The 20,683-nt window shown below is 43.2% G+C and overlaps 1 protein-coding gene across 1 annotated transcript; it reads right to left on the bottom strand.

Annotated features, from left to right (window-relative positions):
* Window positions 1-5,355: 5,355 nt before the first annotated feature.
* On the bottom strand, window positions 5,356-20,403 carry LOC133125759 (very low-density lipoprotein receptor-like). The gene is made up of 15 exons (XM_061237335.1): window positions 20,303-20,403; window positions 19,262-19,387; window positions 16,381-16,497; window positions 15,650-16,018; window positions 14,453-14,572; window positions 14,062-14,187; window positions 13,214-13,385; window positions 12,199-12,414; window positions 11,528-11,646; window positions 10,918-11,057; window positions 10,099-10,240; window positions 9,352-9,471; window positions 7,264-7,338; window positions 6,695-6,849; window positions 5,356-6,494 (listed from the first exon to the last, which is right to left on the bottom strand). Exons 1-15 carry the CDS (start codon window positions 20,361-20,363, stop codon window positions 6,459-6,461), a joined length of 2,094 nt encoding a protein of 697 aa, XP_061093319.1. The 5' UTR covers window positions 20,364-20,403; the 3' UTR covers window positions 5,356-6,458.
* Between the last annotated feature and the right edge of the window lie 280 nt (window positions 20,404-20,683).

Raw genomic sequence — 20,683 nt, 5'->3', positions numbered from 1 at the left:
TCACATTACAGTTTATCTCCACCTGTCCAGCACAACAAATCACATTTCTCCACATCCATGGTAACCTGGGCATAGCATGTGGTGTGGCCCCAACTCTACTGTTCCCAAGTAAGACCATTAAAACAAGCAGCCATTTATTTTCAGGTTTTTTCCCCAGTTGAGCAACCCCAACACAACAAACAAAAATGTACTTCTTGAGCCCTAAAACTTCCCTATAAACATAAAATAAAAGTCAAACAAAAAACAGGCCTCAGACCTAACTCCTAACACCAAAACAGGTGAAAACTGGAAACAAAGGAAAAAGGGTTCTCAACTTACATTGGGCTGCAACTGCCAACATTACAACCCTGCATACTAAGCTTACAAAGTTCAGCTGCAAAAACTATTTTCACAGACACACACAGGTCTTGTGTGGGAACAGAGGTAAGGGGCGGAAGTGGCTGTCAGCTGCCACTTAAATAGGTGGAAGTAGTCTCCTGGACCAATCAGCAGCCAGCAGTCTCTTTCGGTACTCCAATCACAGGAAACAGGGGCGGCCTGTAGCGTAGTGGTTAAGGTAAATGACTGGGACAAGCAAGGTCGGTGGTTCTAATCCCGGTGTAGCCACAATAAAATCTGCACAGCCGTTGGGCCCTTGAGCAAGGCCTTTAACCCTGCATTGCTCCAGGGGAGGATTGCCTCCTGCTTAGTCTAATCAACTGTACGTCGCTCTGGATAAGAGCGTCTGCCAAATGCCAATAATGTAATGTAATGTGAAACCAGCTGCCACTCATCTCCACCTGTTAACTCTCTCTCTCACACACCCAACAGGCTACAGGAGGGGAGAGAGGACCGTACAAATATTGACACATTATTTACAGTCGTAACAACAGGCAGACGCAGAACGGGGGCTCAGGAATAGCCACGCAGGGTAAACGTAGAAGATCACGGGCGCCGAAGGGAGGTCGAAGCATAAGCACCTCATCGCCTTCGGGCCTTAGACACCATGCTATGCTTTACTGTAATGTGGGCCTCTTTCTGGGCCTCCAGCTTGGCGTCGTAGTATGAGAGCGTGTTGAAGAGGATGGAGATGGCCATAGCAACTAGAATGATAGACCAAAATAGATGCAGACCAATGCCTGACCCAAAAATGCCATAGCCCACTGTGGAGATACTCAATTACAGTTGGAGGAGGAAATATGTATTAACATCAAACATTATGGAGAAGAGGGCAGGGTAAAGATTCTAAATGGTACATGACCAGTCAAATAAACGTAAAACAAAACTGAATTGCTTGGCATTGGTTTTCTATTCACTTTAAATTCCGGTTAGAACATTTCACAAATGTTAACTTTTCAAATCAATAGTAGCCTTATAATAATAACGAATAGGCCTAATACATTGCCAACACTGGAATTTATTAGGCCAATGTGACTACGGACTGTGACTAAATCTATGTTGATGATGCGAGTGCATTTTTTTTCAAAGGCACTACAAAATTAATGTTTTTTACAATTATTTTCACTTTTCTTGCGCAATTTAATCTGTTCTGGTTTGCGTGTGCGGTGCGAACGTCTATAAGTATATGCGAATAAATAACTAGAAATTGCAACGTACAATATAGCTACTCCTTCCCCCTCCCAACGGGCGCTGCTATAGCAATCAGTTGTCCGATTCATATTTTCAGTCCTTATATATCGCAACAGATAAGGCGCCAAATGCAGCATTAGAAGACCAGGGAAGAGGAGTTTAGTTGGTCCAGTTCATGACGCATAACAATACTTGCTTTCCGCATAGATTGCCTTGGTGAATTTCCCCTTGGTGAATTCTTTGTTGTAGGCTACAATGTGCCTGCAACAAAGAACGTAACGAAATGTATCATGCACGTGATGATAAATGAAACTCTGAACTCTGTGTAACTAAATTATCTGAAAGTCCAAAGATGAAGCCTGACCTTGAGGAAGTTTTTTTTTTTTTTTAATGTGTTAAAGCTGGTTTCATGGTGCACAAGCGGATTCCATGACGAAACTTCAAACGAATAGATTTAAAGCTAAACAACTTTCTAAGTTGGTTTCACATTTGTTTACAGGTTAAAAGTAGTGATATTACCAATGATTCCGACGCCCACTTTAACTTGTGGGTATAATGGTCGTTAAGTGCGGAGTGTCCCTAGTTACAAGCACTTTTACCGCCCAGTTGAACCCACACAAATTGTCCCACACCCCACATATTTTCCATGTTCCCCATTTTGTAGTCAACATATATATATATATATATATATATATATATATATATATATATATATATACACACACACACACATATAACTGTATCATTAGCTATCAAAGATCTTACCCTTTGTACCTTTAAATCTCTCCTTTAATTTAACTGTAAACATTTCTAAGTTGACATTTCTATTGTGTAAGGCCATGAGACAAAATGGTGCCACCAAAACAGGTGTCATGGACCATGTGTCAACTTGGTCTGGAGCCCAGAGAAGGAGCAAATCTGACATGAGGGCATCACTGACACGGTGAAAGATCAGCATTGAGGAAGTTCATGCGAGGTAATGTGATCAAACTGGTTTAACCAACCAACCTTTTATTTGTCGTTAATGTGCCGTATCGAGGCAAGATTCCATGACAAAACTTCCAACAAATTACATTACATTACATTACATTACATTACATTAACGGCTCTTATCCAGAGCGACGTACAACATAGTGCATACCCATAACCAGGGATAAGTGCGCTGAAAGACCCTAGAGGGAAGCACACTTTCAACAGCTACCTGTACAGCAACGATAAGGATCAGGGCCTATTTGATTTTTTCAAATAGAATTTAACCTCAAAAACTTTCTTAAGCAGGAACACAGGCAAGCAGTCAGGCACATTGTAAAAGATGTTTTCCTTTTTTCTAAAATATACAGTGAGCACTTTATTAGGTAGACCGGTAGAACAGCTTGTTAATGCAAATATTTAATCTATAAATCATGAGGCAGCAACTAAATGCATGAAAGTCAAAAGGTCCAGCTGTTTTCAGACCATATGTCAGAATAGGGAAAAAATTTGATCCAAGTGACTTTGACCATGTAATGATCATTGGTGCCAGGGTGGTTTGAGTATTGCAGAAACTGTTGAGCTCTGAAAATAAGTCTAATAAATACCTAATACATTTTTACTCAAATAAAGATTTGTTCCTTTAGTTTAGTTCTTAATTTCAGGATTTGGAAACCTGAGATTTAGTGTTAATTAGAAAATAGGCAATAACCCATCCACTTTTGTCCAAATGCATTAATTTCCACATTGTCTCAGCATGACAGTTTCAATGTAAGCTGAATTTACAGCTGAAGTTCTAGGGTTAGGGTTAACATTTGCCTAATTCAGAGGTTCACATGTGGGGTCACCTGAATATCTTAAGGGAAAAAAAGGATTTCAAACGTGTCATTTAAAAAAAATATTAATATAGGCTATTACATGTTGAACATCACACAAACCGAACCATAATAAAGCAATAAAGCACAATGTATATTGCCAAAATAATCATGGCTATGGTTTGCTCTTAGGGCGTGGCTTTTTATCCTTTCCCCTGCTTAAACCAACTAGAACACATTAAAATAAACTAATAAATTCTAACTGAAATGAGCTTTCCTCGCATGCAGAGTACATCCATCCATCCATCCATCCATTACCTGAACCCACTTATCCTGAACAGGGTCGCAGGGGGGCTGGAGCCTATCCCAGCATACATTGGGCGAAAGGCAGGAATACATCCTGGACAGGTCGCCAGTCCATCACAGGGCACATACACCATTCACTCACACACTCATACCTACGGCCAATTTAGATTCTCCAATCAGCCTAACCTGCATGTCTTTGGACTGTGGGAGGAAACCGGAGTACCCGGAGGAAACCCCACGCAGACACGAGGAGAACATGCAAACTCCGCACAGAGAGGCCCCGGCCGACGGGGATTCGAACCCAGGACCTCCTTGCTGTGAGGCGGCAGTGCTACCCACTGCACCATCTGTGCCGCCAAGCAGAGTACACATAACAGAAAATGCAGAAGTAAAAAAAAAAAAAAAAAAGTTGCTCTCTCATACGCACTCTGAAAAATATTTCCACAAAGGATGCATTCATGTTGTCTTGCTCAAAGGCAAACGTGGGGAATTTCTCAATTCTTGCACAGGTTCCGCTGCTCCACACCATCATGGTAAATGGTAAATGGTCGGCATTTATATAGCGCCTTTATTGAACCGGCAACCCTCTGACTGCCACAGGGCCGTTTCCAATGCGGGTGTGAAGGTACGGGATCATCGTTTTGCTTTTCCCGTGTGGAAAACGTCACCTCCTATGTTGACCTTGACCAATCGAGATGACCGTGATGAATAGGTCTTCTTCTATGCTACAACCATGGACACTAGCTGAGCGGTGGAAGGACTGTCCAGATCGTCCATCGAAATTCCACGGCTTGGAAGAGCCGTCCTGTGGGAAGGCACAGATGGTCCTTTCCCTCCTCTGTACCATGTGAGAAATGTTCTCTGAGCTTCAGGCAGGGTAAGGAGCACCTCTGGCTTGGCTTTCTTGTAAGGGCCTGCCCAGATGGAAGCATATAGTCACAGCCCTTCTGAACAAAATAGCACAGGGGAATACACAAGAGGCAAGTCCAGCAGCTCTCTGGAATGTGGGACTTAATTGACTGAACTTAGTGTAGCTTGATAAGCCAGTCAGAAAGAAACGCAAGTGCCTCTACTGTTGCGACAGGTCTTCCATGCAAAGGTCTGCCTCTAATTCAGACTTAGCCCAGCCAGTTGACAGAGCAAGGGGCCAGCTTTCAAGTAATTCATTTTCCTAATTGATATGAAGTTTCAAAATTTATTTTCCCATTGGACTCTTAACATTTGATAGCAAATAAAAAATATCTCTGCTCATATACCAATTTTAAGTATACTGAAACTGTTGCCCTGTGTGGCTGAATTACTGCCGTCGCAGACTTTGTATATTATATACTCCAAGTGACAGAGACATAGTAAGACTGTTTCTGTCCCTCCACTTGTGTAAGTGCTATGGGGAGGAAGATAAAATTTCACTCCGCATGCCAGGAGATCAAGAGCACAAGTTTGTCCCACTGTGGTCAAATCTTGTTGATGTCCTTGCAACTTTGTTCTTGGAAGAAGGAGGGTGGACAACAGGTTATTACAAACTGCTCAACTACCCTTGAACAAACACTTAATTTCACTCTCACAATGATTGTACTCACACTGGGCTAGTTAAATTTTTCGGCAAGAAACTAAACGTATTACCAAACAAATCACAATTCAAGAAACAGTTTACATTTCACTGCTTAGCACAGCTTCATGAATTGCACACTTGAAATGATCAGAAGATTTTTTTATTGCACTGAATATCGCCAGTTTCAAACTAGTTCAACCATGTCAGGTAATTAAGATAACAATGTTTAAGGGCTCCAAACATTGAAAATAAATTTAACAAAACAAACAGACCTAGAAAATAATAATAATTTAAACATCTCTTTCCAAAATAATCGTTCTTCAGAATGTTTAATACAGTATAAGTCTCACCTAAACCTAAAGATTGTTTGATTGAAATTTAATTTCATTCAAGAGCATTCCACCTGTTCACTTCTACACCTACACCTTCTAATAAATATATACACACATACACAACACACATATAAGGTCGAACTCAAACACTTGCGGGAACAGGTTTTGCTTAAATACAACTTAAGGAGTTCAGGCCTGCATTTTAAATACTGAAAGTTCACACAGATATAAAATAAACAAGAATCAAACATAACAATTTTCCAAAAATGTATGCACAACACCATTCCAGAGCCATGGAGAGCAGTTCAAATGAGTGAACCAATAATTTGGTACAAGTGCTCTACTTCTATAGTTTTCACTATTGCTGTTCCCAAGGCGATATCTGTAAAAATAGCCTTAACATGAGGAGGATGCAGGATGCATACATTAGGATATTTGTTCATCTGTGTTCAGTAAATACTAGCAGGATGTGCTACAGTGTCTTGTTACATCGATGCAGGCTTTGGAAGTCACTGAAAAACGCACCACAAAATTATTAATCCAACGGGGCTTTTAACACCTAGCTTGTGGCTTCAGTGTGGAAAAATTGCTCTACAGCCAACCGGAGATAAGGATTAAGCAGGCACGGACAAAGCTCTAATGCAAGGTGAGTGCTAGACATTATCGGTCAGTCGAACATTCGGTCAGTTTTCAAGCGTTTAAGTCCGAGGTCCTTCAAGAAATCACAGTGAGGGAAGACCGTGCTCGGACTTGTTATCATTCAACTGCATACAGCACAAGTTAACCACAAAACGGCGAAACAGCAGCTGGGATGAAAAGCATATCATCCAGGACTCCCAACCTTCTCTCTGCCTTTGCCACACCACGGACAGCCCGACCACCAAAAAGGAAAGGGACAAGACGGAGTTGCCTGGCTCAGTCAGAATCTATGTCCACCTTTATCAACGCATCCTGAGAAAAAGCAGATTACAGATCACAAGATCGCAAAGCAAAGCACGTTAAGAAGGAGCAGCACTGAGTGAATGCAGGACATTTAACGCCCATTACGGTCCTAACGGAGCAGATATTATAATATAACTAACTACATCAGGTAGCTCACTGCATTGCATGTCCAGGACAGAGTCTCGCTGTTCAAACGGGGTCATGCTGACCTTGACTGGGCAGGTCTCGAAACGGCGCACGGGCACCAGGGGGTCCTGGGACTCTTTCAGCGATAGGTCGCTCTGCAGAACGATGCTCCTGGAGGATCGGCACTCCCCTCTCCACCACCACAGCAGCAGCCCAGTCAGAATCACACTCAGCATCACTGTACAGAGAGTTCAGCACGGAGAGTTCAGCCCAGCTTCGCACAATTCAGCCCAATCGCTCTGAAAACCAGGACTCTGCACTTTATACAGAGAATCAAATGCATGCACACACAGAAGAGCGGCCATGTCCCATTCATTTATAGGTGATATAATATTTTTTTATCACATTAGTTGTTTAGCTGATGCTTTTATCCAAAGCAACTTACAGTTGATTAGACTAAGCAGGGAGTAATGCAGTGTCAAAGGCCTTGCTCAAGGGCCCAACAGCTGTGTAGACCTTATCATTGCAACACCGGGGCTTAAACCACCAACCTTCCGGGTCCCAGTCGTGTAAATCTAATATTGCCAGTCTTATGATAAATTGCAATACAGATAGCTGAAGCGAGTCATGGCTACACGCAGGACCAACCCACCAATGAGAGAGAGGAGGCCTGCAGCGGTGGTGTCAGGAAGAACCAGCGCCTGCTCGGGGCCTGAGGGGTTATGGTCTGGAACAGGAAGTGACACGCAAATAAGAGTCTTTATCTGTGTCTGTCAAAACGGCCTTACATGGTTCGCTTAAGAACAGTGATTTAACGATATAGATTCCCCACAGCCAAACCGTAAATCAATGACAAGAAAATTGCTTGGGATTTAAACACAACAAGTCCACAAAGTCAAATTATCAGCAATGTCTAAACCTAAACAATTTGATATGTAAATTATTGAGCCCCTGGCTACAGGAAATACTGTGTGACTTCTACTATATGTCTGCCCCCTTGTGGCCACACAAAAAAAACAACGAAAGCCGGAAACATGCAAATGTTAGACAGGGGAAAGAAAAGAGTTCCCCAGACATATTTGTGAAAAGCACATTTATAATGTAGTAAGTGTGACCCACATTCATTTCCGTAGCACAGCCTAGACATACAGTCAACAGGGGAAAGAATGTTGTTAATCACATTCACAAAAATTGATTTGCATAATATTCTAAATAAAATAACCAACAATATTATATTCATAATAATATGCAGTATATTATTAATATTAAAAAGGTAAAATTTCCAACCAATGAGATTGAATTATTGTACAGTTTTTATAAGTTATGGGAAAACTTTTATATGCATCGGGAAAAAACAGAGGCCTATTAACCGTCATTTAATTCTATCTGTATGGTCACGGTAGGCCTCGGAACCGTACTGTCCTCTACCTCCTTACATATACCATGTTCATATACCATGTCCCTGTGTTCGATCTGCACTTCGCTGTACACCCCCCTGGATAAAAGCGTCTGCTAAATACCATGTAATGTAATGTAGCGTAACGTAATGAGTCATGAATGCAAGCGGTCTCGTCTATACCGTAAATCCTCAAATTGTGTCCGGGATTCTATTTGAAGCCGGGCCTCGGATAATAGACGGGGGCGTGGTCGATTCAGACAAATAAAGGCCGGCCCCCAAATACAAGCCGGGGTAATATTGCCTACCAGTAGGGCTATCAGTCCATGAGCACTAGAAGACATTGTTTCGATTTAACTCAATGAAATAAAAGAGCTCTTGTTAATATTTTATATTGTTGGTTGGTTTAATACTGTTGCAAATGAAAAGTCGTTGTCCTGCACCACGGGTCTCCAACACGTTGCTCTCAAGCTACCAGTCGCTCGCCGCCCCCTTCGGAGTAGCTTGCCAAAGGCTGAAGCAGTATACATTTAAACACAATTGTTGCCGCGAGGCATTCCAGCCTACGAATTTAATAAAAAGTAAATGAGGCAAAATCAATTTAGGCTGCTTGGCTACGCAATAAGGTTTCCATGTATTTACAGCACAACGCACGTTCAATGAATGAATGAATGAAAGCGGCTGCCTTGGCTCGCAATAAACAGACGGGTGGAAATTCCGATACTCTTTCAACTACATAAAACTTAACAGTGAACCATCAAATACCCCCCAGATTTCAGTGCCCATCAGTCCCAACATTTAGCAATGGAATCAAACAGTCCAAAAGTAAATTAAATCCCAAACCAAAGCGAAAATCTTTTGATAGCCTACAGGTATGCTGCCTTTATCTCACAATAAAACGCACTTTAGGAAAAAAAGATCCTTAACTTGCTGTTATCTACGCAAATTTGATATTGTTCATGAAGGCGTGTCTGGCAAGTTGTTATTTTATGGATTCTGGACTTGCATGCGATTTATTGTGTTTGAGAATATTTGCAATAAACTAAGTCTGACACTATGACTTACCAAACGGTGTTCCTGATTAGCTTACACTAATTGATTTCTGAACGGTTACAGGAAGTGTTGAACAGTGTTGGCCCACTTTAAGTGTAGCCTTTTACTTTATTTCTAAGAATAAAATTCTACAACAGAAGCCTAATAAGAAATAAAGGCCTGCCTCGAACACAAGCCTGCCCCAAATAAAGGCCTGCGCTTTGTGCAGCCTAAGTAAATAAAAGACCCCGGGCACAATTTGAGGTAGTTCAGGTTTTAAATTGTGTTGTGCGGTCGTCGCGTCTCGCTCACCCAGGCCAGGGCTCTCCGCAGGCGGTTCACAGGAGAAGTGTGGGGCCGCGGAGCTCGAGAAGAGCCGGGGGACGCACCGAGTCGGGCACAGCCGCCCAGATCGCCCGCACACCCCATAACCTGCCGACACCAAGACCCACAACGCACAAACCCGATGAGCGAAAAACGTCTCCACCATCACTTAATAGCTAAAGGGAAAGCTGTGGTCAGGGACACGTTTTCCCGGTCAATCTGGAAGGCAAGGACTTGACCGAATGCCCTCTCGTGCGATAGACTGTCAAAGAATGCAATGGCATAAATCAATGACACCAAAGTTGCTCGTGATTTAAACACAAAAAGTCGACAAATAGTCAAGATTCTCTGCAATACCTAAAATTTTAACCTAAATAAATGTTATATGAATTACAGAATATTATGTTTAAAGTAAGATATTAATAGATTTGTTTGTTATGCTCTTCCAAATACTTGCAAAACAGCTCATTATAGAGCTACGGCTACAGTATACACTGTAGAAGTTCTACTGCCCCCTTGTGGTCAGACAGAAGAACAACAACCTCTAGCATATGGGAGAAGACTTGGCACCTGGGTCAGATTCACTGCTGAAGCACCGATTACACATAGATTTTACATTTAACAGAATTGTAACACACCCAAGTCCTCTGTCTTTGGTAGATATTTAAGGGTCTGAATGCAAATTCCAAATTAATCAGTATTTTTTTTAAATGGTACTTGGGTTGTGAGGCGTACCGTCAGGTTGCAGGGCACGATGAGCCAGCGCTAGCCCTCCAGCAGCAGCGACGTCGGACAGCAGGACCCTGAAGAAACTGCCGTTATGCTTGTCAGCTGTGCACAGCGAGTGCGTGTCCTCGTCGCTCCAAAACACACGTCCCTGGGAGACACGCGATTAACACACTGTCCCTCACCCGGGGGAGCGCACTAACGGTAACCTGCAATCTATTACCGGTGAGGCTAAAAGCATCACGCATATTCGAGGGATTAAAAGAACATACAGTACAATCACTAAGTATTTGGCCAGTGGTACAAGTTCGGCTCTTTTTGCCCTGTAATCCAGCAGTTAGTTTTGGTAAGCATATTCATTCATTCATTCATTCATTCATGTGTAATTCAATGTAATGTAATGTAATGTAATATTGTTTAGCCTATATATCATTGGCTTCCTTTTCATTCATTGGTCCTCATGCTGACAAATGGAATTAACAGAATCCAAAGGCAATCAAAAGCCTAGAATCCAGAGTAACTTTCAAAAACTTGCACTCTTGATTACACCTGAGAAATCCGAAACAGCTGAGAAGCCAACTGTCCAATTACTGTTGGTCTCCTGAAATGGGGGGAGGGTACTATGTATAAAAAGGAATTCATACATCACCCCATATGGATGAGAATACCCTCAAATGAAAGCGTCTGCACTCGAACCGCACATTCATTGTTTGACTTCAAATCCAATGTGGCAGATTACAGAGCCGATTACACATAGATTACTTGTACCACTGTCCAAGTACTTACAGACTGCGCTGTATTTTGGCAATGCCTGCAGCATCTCTGTACCTCAAATACTGCCAATCCAAAAGGCCTGTCCAGATACCCGTTGGACTCCACCACGGTTTTACGATGTTGCCCGTCGAGCCCGATTCGAGAGATGGTGCGGAGAGCAGAGTCCACCCAGTACAGCAGCGCACGAGGCATGTCTGGACGAGAGGATGTTTAAAGTTATTCACCTTTCCAGTCTTTTATTTTTGGTCCTGATATCCATAAGAAGACGTCTATGTGGTTCTGAGTACCAAAAAACCATCTCTATGCAGTTTTACATGTCCATTCCCCAGTGCCTCTCATGAGGTTAACAAGAACAGGCTGTTTTAGTGACTGTGTCTTTAAGACTCATTGATATCAGTGAACTGCTGTTCTGATTGACTGGCTAAGCTCCAACAAACTGAACGCCGTCTGTGACGTGCGTTTAAGTCTTTCAAATTCCTGAATATGAAACTGGCCCATTTAAGCAGGGGATACCGTGAACCAGGCAGGGAAACTGCTTTTGAACTGCCGGAACACGTTCAGTGGTCTGTGTTCTTATAATCGGATGGGTTTACACTTTTTGCAGTCTCTGCTGTACGTTACAAAGGCAACTTACTATCCAGATAACCTCAACAGCATAACGCACCCAGAGATATGGCGACAGGACTGTGTATAGAGGAGGTGACCAGAGGCTTTCGGCCTTGTCCATCCATACTAGCCCTCTCGATTCTTGCAGAGGTGCCACTGTCCGCCCAGAAGAGAAATCTGGAAAGAAATGTTCAAGTACGGCTTAAAACAATAACTGCAGAGGTATACACTCACCGAGCACTTTATTAGGTATTTATTAGACGTATCTTTTAGACTTCTACTGCTGTAGCCTATCCACTTCAGTTATGATGCGTTGAGTGTTCAGAGATGCTCTCCTGCATACCACTGTAATTTATGGTTATTTGTGGTTATTTGCGTTACTGTCACCTTCCTGTCAACTTTGACCAGTCTGGCCATTCTCCACTGACCTCTCTCATTAACAACACGTTTCTGCCCAGAGAACTGCTGCTCACAGGATTATTTTTACAACAATCATTCCACGGTCAAAGTCACTTAGATCACACGTTTTCCCCATTCTGATGGTTGATGTGAACATTAAACTGAAGCTCCTGACCCGTATCTACACGATTCTATACATATGCTGATTAGATAATCGCATGAATAAGTAGGTGTAATAAACTAAAAACGTTCCCAATAAAGTGCGCGGTGAGCGTACGTTTTCCCCAATCGCTGGGTACACAAAACAAACCCATGAATGACGAGCGTTACCCCTGCAGCGGCTCCACAGCCACGCTGGTTGGTTTACAAAGCCTGCTAATCAGCACACGCCGTTCGGACCCGTCCAGCGGTGCCACGGCGACAGACCGGGCTTTGGCGTCGGTCCAGTAGAGAAGGCCGTGGATCCAATCCACAGCCAAACCGACTGGCTCGCCGAGGCCCTCCAACACCAAGACGGGCTGCAGAGAGTGATCGTCCAGGGACACCCTGAGGGAAACGGGGGGGGGGGGGGGAGCGGGAATAAAGTTACATTTTTCTACTGCATGTCGGGTTTTACTAGCTTAGATTCAGTAGTACCTCAGTGTGACCGGCGGGGTTTCACTGATTTTACACTACCCACTATAGTCCTACACTGCAAAAAACCAAAAAAGAAGCCAAAGTATTGTCGAGTTATATTCAGATGTATTTATACTACTATTTATATTTTCCATTACTGTTATTTTGCTAAATAAGACAAAACATCGCCAAAACAATTTCATTTGTCAAGCAAACTGTGTTTTAAAACAAGCTAATGATTTTCAACTTGAGAAAAAAAAGTTTTTAAGACAGACTTTCTGCAGTATAAGTCAAGGCTAGGACCAGGCCCCCCTGCAGTATGGCTGAAAGCAGGCTAAGCAGACAGAAGTGCTCATTTTATTCCAAAAAAAAAAAAAAGCTAGAATCTGAATTACAGCTCAATGTTTCAGTTTAACAGTGTTTCTATCTTTAAAACGTCACGGCTCTAGAGGCAAGCACTGTGAAGGTGCCACATATTATTGTAACTGCGCCTATCTCTAGCTCTTACAGCGTATATTTACAATGTGAAAGGCACCTTTGTATGTTGTTTCGCTAAAAGGGCCTGCTAGACAATTAAACAGCAAAACGGTCAATTGTAAATCAGCTCATTTAAAGGCAAATGAACACTCTTAGCAGCCAACATTGCTAAGGCTAGGCACACTTCACAGTCACAGCAATGATTTGCTGAAGCCTTGTCGTAAAAAATCCAGGTATTCCCTAAAGCCCACACCTGTAGATGGCACCCTGTTCTGAATTTCCCACGTAGACGGTGCGGTTAGCAGTGTGGACCGCGAGGGGACCAGGTTCCCCGACACCCCCGGAGATCTCCCTGTACTCCAACCCGGAAGTGTCGATCCTCCGCACCCCTCCTGAGCCACTGAAAACCACCAGAGCCGCCTCCCCTGAAAAACGCCAAAAAAAACACATTAGTCACAGTCACCGTAACCGCCAGCCAAAGCGGACAAACTCCCTGATCAAATGCATACAAATGCATACAAACTTGGCACCTCCCCCTCTCCGAACCTCCGCCCCACGCTCACGACTACTGTCTGTTCTGGCTCCACGGTGGTGGAACGAACTCCCCGTTGAGGTCAGAACTGTACAATCTCTCCCCACCTTCAAGCGCAAACTGAAGACGCACGTCTTCAAGCAGCACCTCTCCCCGTCCCTCCCTACCTCCCTGTGAACCTTAATTGTTGTCTTTGTGATTTACGTTGTGTTTCGGTATTTAAATTTTTTTTTTTTTTAAATAAATTTGTTGTTTAAAAAAAAATAAAAAAAATAAAAAATATATATATAATAGCAATTGAAATTGTACTTCCCTCTAGGGTCTTTCAGCGCACTTATCCCTGGTTATGGGTATGCACTATGTTGTACGTCGCTGCCAAATGCCAATAATGTAATGTAATGTAATGTAATGCATGGACCATGAAATGTACAGCACTTCACCGGCTAGAGACGCAAGGCGTTCCTGGCTGAGCACATTTGCTCGCCAGTGGAGAATAAATCCTTCCGTCTTTCTGGCCAGAGAATGAAGCTCTGTAGGCCTTGAGGACGGCCGTTTTAGGTGCCCCTCACCTGTGGCTCTGCATTCCCCCGTCCCCGGGCTCTTCAGGTAACCCGCGTGGCAGTCGCAGGTGAAGGTCCCGTCGACGTGGTCGCACAGCTGACTGCACACGTCAGCATCCAGGCACTCGTTGATTTCTGAGGGGAATAGGAGGCAGATGTTTAGTCGCTGCACGCACGCATGATCCGCTGAGGGAAAAAAAAAAAACCCCAGAAACTTCGAAGATTTTGCAACTTTAGGACCAGTGCAGTGGTCCTCACTCCTGGAATGCGGAGAGCCAAAGGGTGCGCTGGTTTTTGTTTTCGCCTTAATATCAGCATGAAATTCAGATTCAAGAGACCAGTTGAGGTGAGGCAACTGTGTAATTAACAATTCATTGCGGCGTCTGAGGTCCCCCCTCACCCTCACACTCTGTGTCGTGCACCAGCCTCATTCCACCAGGGCAGTCACACAGGAAGCCCATGGGCTGGTCCACGCATAAGTGAGAACACCCACCATTGTTCTCCAGACATTCGTTCTGATCTGAGGAAGGAAAACAGAGAGGTTAGTTTAGTCACGTTTATTTACGTATTCGCACACACTGTCTAAAAACGGAAGATACACTCGAGAGACAGTACAGGAGAGGGGGTGGAAAACCTGACTTACTCTAGTGACGGCGAAGCTATAAGTGACAACTTATACATTGATATTTGTAATTAGGCAACATTTAACAGAAAACACAAAAACAAGGAGAGCCTGTAAGCAGATATAGATATCTGGTGAGTAGTAAAAACAAAATTTGAAAAAAATTCAATTAAAAATAGGTTAAGAAATGAAAAGGAGTAAAGCCCACCACAGCTTGCATTACCACAAAACTAAGGGGCTGAATAGAAAAAGCTGTATTTGCTGAATTTATGCCAGAAGGCTGCAGAATGCTGCTACATACCTGTACTTCAGATTAAACTAAAAGCAAGGATTTACGAGGAGTGTTAAAGGGACAGTTCGCTCAAAAATGAAATTACTGGAAAGTATGTTTTCACTTACTATCTAAACATCCAGATAGTTTTGCAGAGATGTGAAAACTTTGAGATTTGACTACTTTTTGGAATCCAGTTCACCATAATATAATGGTCCCATCTTTCCTGCTCATCAATGTCCCAACAATTTACATCAGAAAAACTCAGCCGGAACATCTCTTTCCAAAAATAGTAACACACGGACATCAACAGAGCTCCAAAAATTCACATTTAATCGAGAACTATTTAACATGTCTGCGCAAGCACACACAAGTTTCTGCCATGTTCTTCATGTTTGTAAGTGAACTGCCCCTTTTAAAGGGGTGGGAAATCAATTGGGGCGGCCTGTAGTGTAGTGGTTAAGGTAAATGACTGGGACACGCAAGGACGGTGGTTCTAATCCTTATTGAGTGTAGCCACAATAAGATCCGCACAGCGGTTGGGCCCTTGAGCAAGGCCCTTAACCCCGCATTGCTCCAGGGGAGGATCGTCTTCCTGCTTAGCCTAATCAACTGTACGTCGCTCTGGATAAGAGCGTCTGCCAAATGGCAATAATGTAATGTAACGGTTATGAAAAAATTAAATTAAATTAAAAAAAACTGACCGCACTCCTTCTCGTCGCTCCCGTCGGCACAGTCCGGGCTGTGGTCACACCTCCAGGAGTGGGGGACGCACTGGCCGTTCCCGCACCGGAACTCGGAGGCGGCGCAGGAGGGGGCCGCGGGCGGGGCCCGGCCGCAGAGCTCGTCCCGCTCGTCGGCGCCGTCGGGGCAGTGCGGCGTGCCGTCGCAGAGGCGGGCCGCCGGCACGCAGCGGCCCGACCCCGCGCAGCGGAAGGACCCGGCCGTGCAGTTCTGACAGTCGGCCTCGTCGCTCCCGTCCCCGCAGTCGTCCGCCCCGTCGCAGCGGAAACCCAGCGACACGCAGCGCCGGCTCCCGCACACAAACTCGTCCCGCTTGCACGCCATCGCACCTGGAGGCGCAAGAACCCCGAGGGGGCTTTCTTTTATTTACGCAGCCATTTTTTTTTTGGCCCTTAAAAACAATAGTAACAATATGAGCAAATGTACCAAGAAAACGACAACAAATCAGCAATAAATCCACACATCAAGACAATAATGCAATGACCGAAGGCTGAAGCCTTAGCTTATTATACCTACCCTTCTCAAATATTAGCTACACATTTAAAAATAAATAAAGAAATAATTGAAAACTGTCATACAGGGTTCAGATTATGATATTGTATTGCTCACAAGATGAGAAGTTAAAGTTTACTGCTGATTAAGATTATAGATGCCCAGGGAACACAGTCAGCCTGGTTTGTTCTGCCCTTACCACAAGTACCCTCCAGCTCATCTGATCCATCCCTGCAGTCAGCACGCCCATCACACAGGGCACTCTGAGCTACACATCCGCCATCCTTACACACAAACCCAGAGCATTTCCTTTCCCCTGAAATGCAAGCAGAGAAAATCCAACACAAAATTAGCAGCAGGTGAAAGCGGTTTACCAGTAGGGGTCTAGGGTTTAAAAAAAAATGTAATAAATAATAATAATAATAATAATGTTTTAAGCGGTTGTCAGGTGTAACTGCACAGCCTGGAATATGAACATGTCCCACAGCCTGGATTTAATCCTTACCAAGGCAGAACTGATAACAAGCAATGACTGGTACAACCATTGGTCATGTTATTGCTTTTGCTTAGGCTAAAAGGTTTGCCTTTTGCACGTACTAAAGGTCATAGAAAATCAGGGCCTATGTGTACTATGAAGGTGTACGTTGTTTGCATTTCACCTTTATAGTGCAGCCACATATGTTGTCCAATTAATTCCATATCTGAAGGCAAGATTATCTTATTTGAACAAAAATGTTTGTCTTGTATTGTTTATCCATATCTCCAATGCTACTACAAACTGGTAAGAAGTCATCCCTGCTGAAAAAAAACAGCTCAAACTAGGTTGACACAGCTGGTAGCTGGTTGACCAGTTAGAACAGCTCTGTAAAACATGCTTTGTCCAGCTCAAGCTATGTTTTGAAACAGCTGGTATTTCAAGCTGGCCATAGCTGGATTTTACACCAGCAGTGGCAGTCACGTCACACATAAGCAAACATCCAACACCCAAAACGAAAAACAGACCCAGCGCTTAATGAAGGAAACGCAATTCTTATATAATCCCACTCTTCTGAACAAGGAATTGCCATTCAGATATCAATCTAAATTGTTCATTTTGTGAAGTGCTCCCAGAAACCCTTCTTCATTTGTTTTGGCATTGTACTCATACCAAAAGACTATGGAAGGACTTAAGTAGATTTATTATTGACAATATTGACTCTGATTTCACACTATGCCTAGAAAATGTTTTGTTTGGTTTCGATAAAAGTAGAGGAAATAAAATAAAAGAATATTATGTTATTAACCTAATCGTTATCTTAGCTAAATTTCATATCCACAAAACCAAATTTAATAGCTCTAAACCCAAATTTCATTGAAACCAAACAATCGTCTCCTCCAATAACAAGAAGGCTATCAAAACTGTAAATTTGTGCTCCTCCTCTGATATATTTGTATGAATCATTAATATATTCTGGCTTAATATGTATATTCTGTCCCCTGGCTAGGGATGTGTACCGAGAGCCGGTATTTTTTGGTACCGGTTCCTAATTGGTCGGTACCAGAGTACCGCTAAAGATTCTGGACAAACGATACTGTTTTCGGTATTTTTTAAGAGTCTACCAAACCGTCGCGTAATTCTGACACTGCCGCCGTTGACAGGTTGACGCAGCGCCCCGTTGTTTTCTCTAGTAGTCAATATGCCGGCCGTAAGAGCTAAGCGCTCCAAGGTATGGGCTCACTTCATCAAGCTCAATGAATCCTCGGCTCAATGCAATATATGCAAGAAAGTAGTTGCGTCAAAGGGGGGTAACACTAGCAACATCATGAAACACTTGCAGTCTACCCACAGCATAAAGCTGAAGGAGCGCGGCGTGTTTGACTGCCTAAACAACATATCTAAAGTTAGCAACCCGGCAGACGCTAACAACACCGTGCCCTCCTCCGTGCAGGCAGACTCCGACAGTCAAGTCATGGTGAGTGTATGAATCATTAAAGGGGAAGTGAAATACGTTAGTAATTTACTAGATTGATTCCCAATATATACATCCTTAAAGGTTTAAGACTGCCAGTAAAGCTGGATTAAAAATAATAAGTAATTAAATTACCCTTTTTTTTAAAACATGCGCAGCGCCATTTTATCCGAGTGTATAGTGTGACGTCACTCTGTCCAGAGTGATCTCGGCTGCTGCCAGAGAAAGTAAATATGTTGCTTTTCCTTAACAAAAACTGCTAGGGCTAAATGCGTCAGGAGCAGCGCCTCCCCTACACTGTTCTGTTTACATGTATGTGTCTGTTGGGTTGAACATGTAGGCAAGGGCTTTGGTCATCTCCCTAGGTTTTTTATTTATTTCATCTATTCTGAGAAGCATTTGTCATTTTAAGTTGTTTAATGATGTTGCTGGTGTTACCCCCCCTTGTGGTAATAAAAAAAAAAAAAGATTGAATCTTTTACCATCTTGTAACATCTTTATTTTATACACTAAATTAGATAAGAGTATCGATAAATACCGGCACCGATAAGGAGTATCGGTATTGGTATCGGTATCAATGAAATCCTAACGATACACATCCCTACCCCTGGCACTTTTTTTTGCATTTGCTATTCATTGTAATAGAAAATGATTGATGAATGTCACTTGTATATGTTATGTCCATCCATCCATCCATCCATCCATTATCCTAACCCCCTTATCCTGAACAGGGTCGCAGGGGGGCTGGAGCCTATCCCAGCATACACTGGGCGAAAGGCAGGAATACACCCTGGACAGATCACCAGTCCATTGCAGGGCACACACGCCATTCACTCACACACTCATACCTACGGGCAATTTAGACTCTCCAATCAGCCTAACCTGCATGCCTTTTGACTGTGGGAGGAAACCGGAGTACCCAGAGGAAACCCACGCAGACAGGGGGAGAACATGCAAACTCCGCACAGAGAGGCCCCGGCCGACGGGGATTCAAACCCAAGACCTCCTTGCTGTGAGGCGGCAGTGCTACCCACTGCACCATCCGTGCCGCCGTATATGTTATGTATTCAATAAAAAAATAATAAAAATAAAAATAATAAAAAAAGGAATTGCCATTCAAACGACACTCACAGCAGTGGACCTCGTCACTGCCATCTTCGCAGTCGTTATCACCGTCACACACCCAGATACGCGGGATACATCTTTCGCTTTGGCAGGAGAATTGATTCTTCTCGCATGCCCGGACATGACCACTACCTGCAAAGGGGCAAAAATCTCGTCAGAATGCCTATTAATGAAATATAATCTACACGGAGTGCCTCATTACACATGGCATGACGGATATTAAAAACGATTTAATCCTACAGATGGAATGTGTAATAACTAAAGGGCGCTGTTTCACTTCCACTGATCCGTTCATAATTTAGTGGATTAACTGTTAAACATTTTAGAATTGTGAAACTATCGGCTGGTGCTTTGGACAAGCGACTTTAAACTGTTACTGAGAACACTGTGAAAACAAGTTGTAAAAAAGTGTTAACTTAGCAAGCTAACCAAGCCAGTTTAGTCTTTTATTTATATTTCCATTATTGGCCTGTCGGGTCAAGGTCACGTCGGTCTTATAGACCGCAGAAAAGGTCGGTCTTTATACGACGAAAGATCACAAAAAAACGTGCGAACACGTCACCGTTGGAAAACAATGAAGCTCCAGTACATCTGCTTGCAGTCTATGCGGTTAAAACGTGGGAAGCTCACACAAAACCGCTCACACAAAACCCTCCGAAACCTAAATTGCAAGGACAGCATAGACTCAAGGTTTTGGTATTTTCAACTGTACCTCAAATGACAACATGCATACCTAATGCTAATGTCTTGGTTACATTTGTAATACAATGGTAGCACAAATCATTCATTGCTCTACTAAAACGTGCAAGGGCGGTTCACCGTCCCAGCTCTACTGACCAATGAGATACAAGTTAAAGAAGGGAAACGCGCACGCTACGCATTTCTAACCAATCACAGAACGCGGGAACTCACACAGTTTCTTTCCCGTCGCTTGAAAATTGTTGTAATTTATGCAGCCATCAAGCTACCGTAACTTGGTACACAAATTCCACCACAGACTGCAAGACACCCTGCGAAAAATATGCATATGTTCATTTATCTTCTCACCCAATAAGTAAGGCAGGTTCTGCAACATAAAGAAGAGAATGGTGTTTCCAAGGTGTCTCATTGCTTCACGTCCTCGACTTTCTGTCAGGTTGTGTGGGACGTCGCTGTAAGCTGACGTAACCAAATACTCGGCAAGGGCAAAGATAGTGTAGTGCACACAAGATGTGTGACTCTCAAAATAAAATAAACGCTCCTGTACGGTTCTTCTCTTGGTGACGACGAGAATATAGTGTTATCATGGAAATTGATGTCCCAATCAGAATGCTGGCAATTACGAATTATGGAACATGACATGAACTCGCTGTTATGAAACCCTATGCCCTTGAATAAACCCAGAATGACAGGTGGCATAGCAAATCCATGAAGCACTGGAGAGAATCC

This window comes from Conger conger, chromosome 4, assembly GCF_963514075.1.
Source record: "Conger conger chromosome 4, fConCon1.1, whole genome shotgun sequence".
Taxonomy (NCBI): domain Eukaryota; kingdom Metazoa; phylum Chordata; class Actinopteri; order Anguilliformes; family Congridae; genus Conger; species Conger conger.
Note: the sequence above shows the minus strand (reverse complement) of the source record. Positions and strands in the feature narration are given on the sequence as shown.

What these genes read in the sequence shown, in the direction of transcription:
- LOC133125759 (XM_061237335.1), bottom strand. Translation starts at nt 20,363, where the DNA reads ATGAGACACCTTGGAAACACCATTCTCTTCTTTATGTTGCAGAACCTG. An exon ending in GAACCTGCCTTACTTATTGG is followed by an intron (nt 19,388 to 20,302) that starts GTGAGAAGATAA and finishes GCCCCTTTGCAG; the next exon opens with GTAGTGGTCATGTCCGGGCA. An exon ending in GGGGGAATGCAGAGCCACAG is followed by an intron (nt 13,386 to 14,061) that starts GTGAGGGGCACC and finishes GGCGTTTTTCAG; the next exon opens with GGGAGGCGGCTCTGGTGGTT.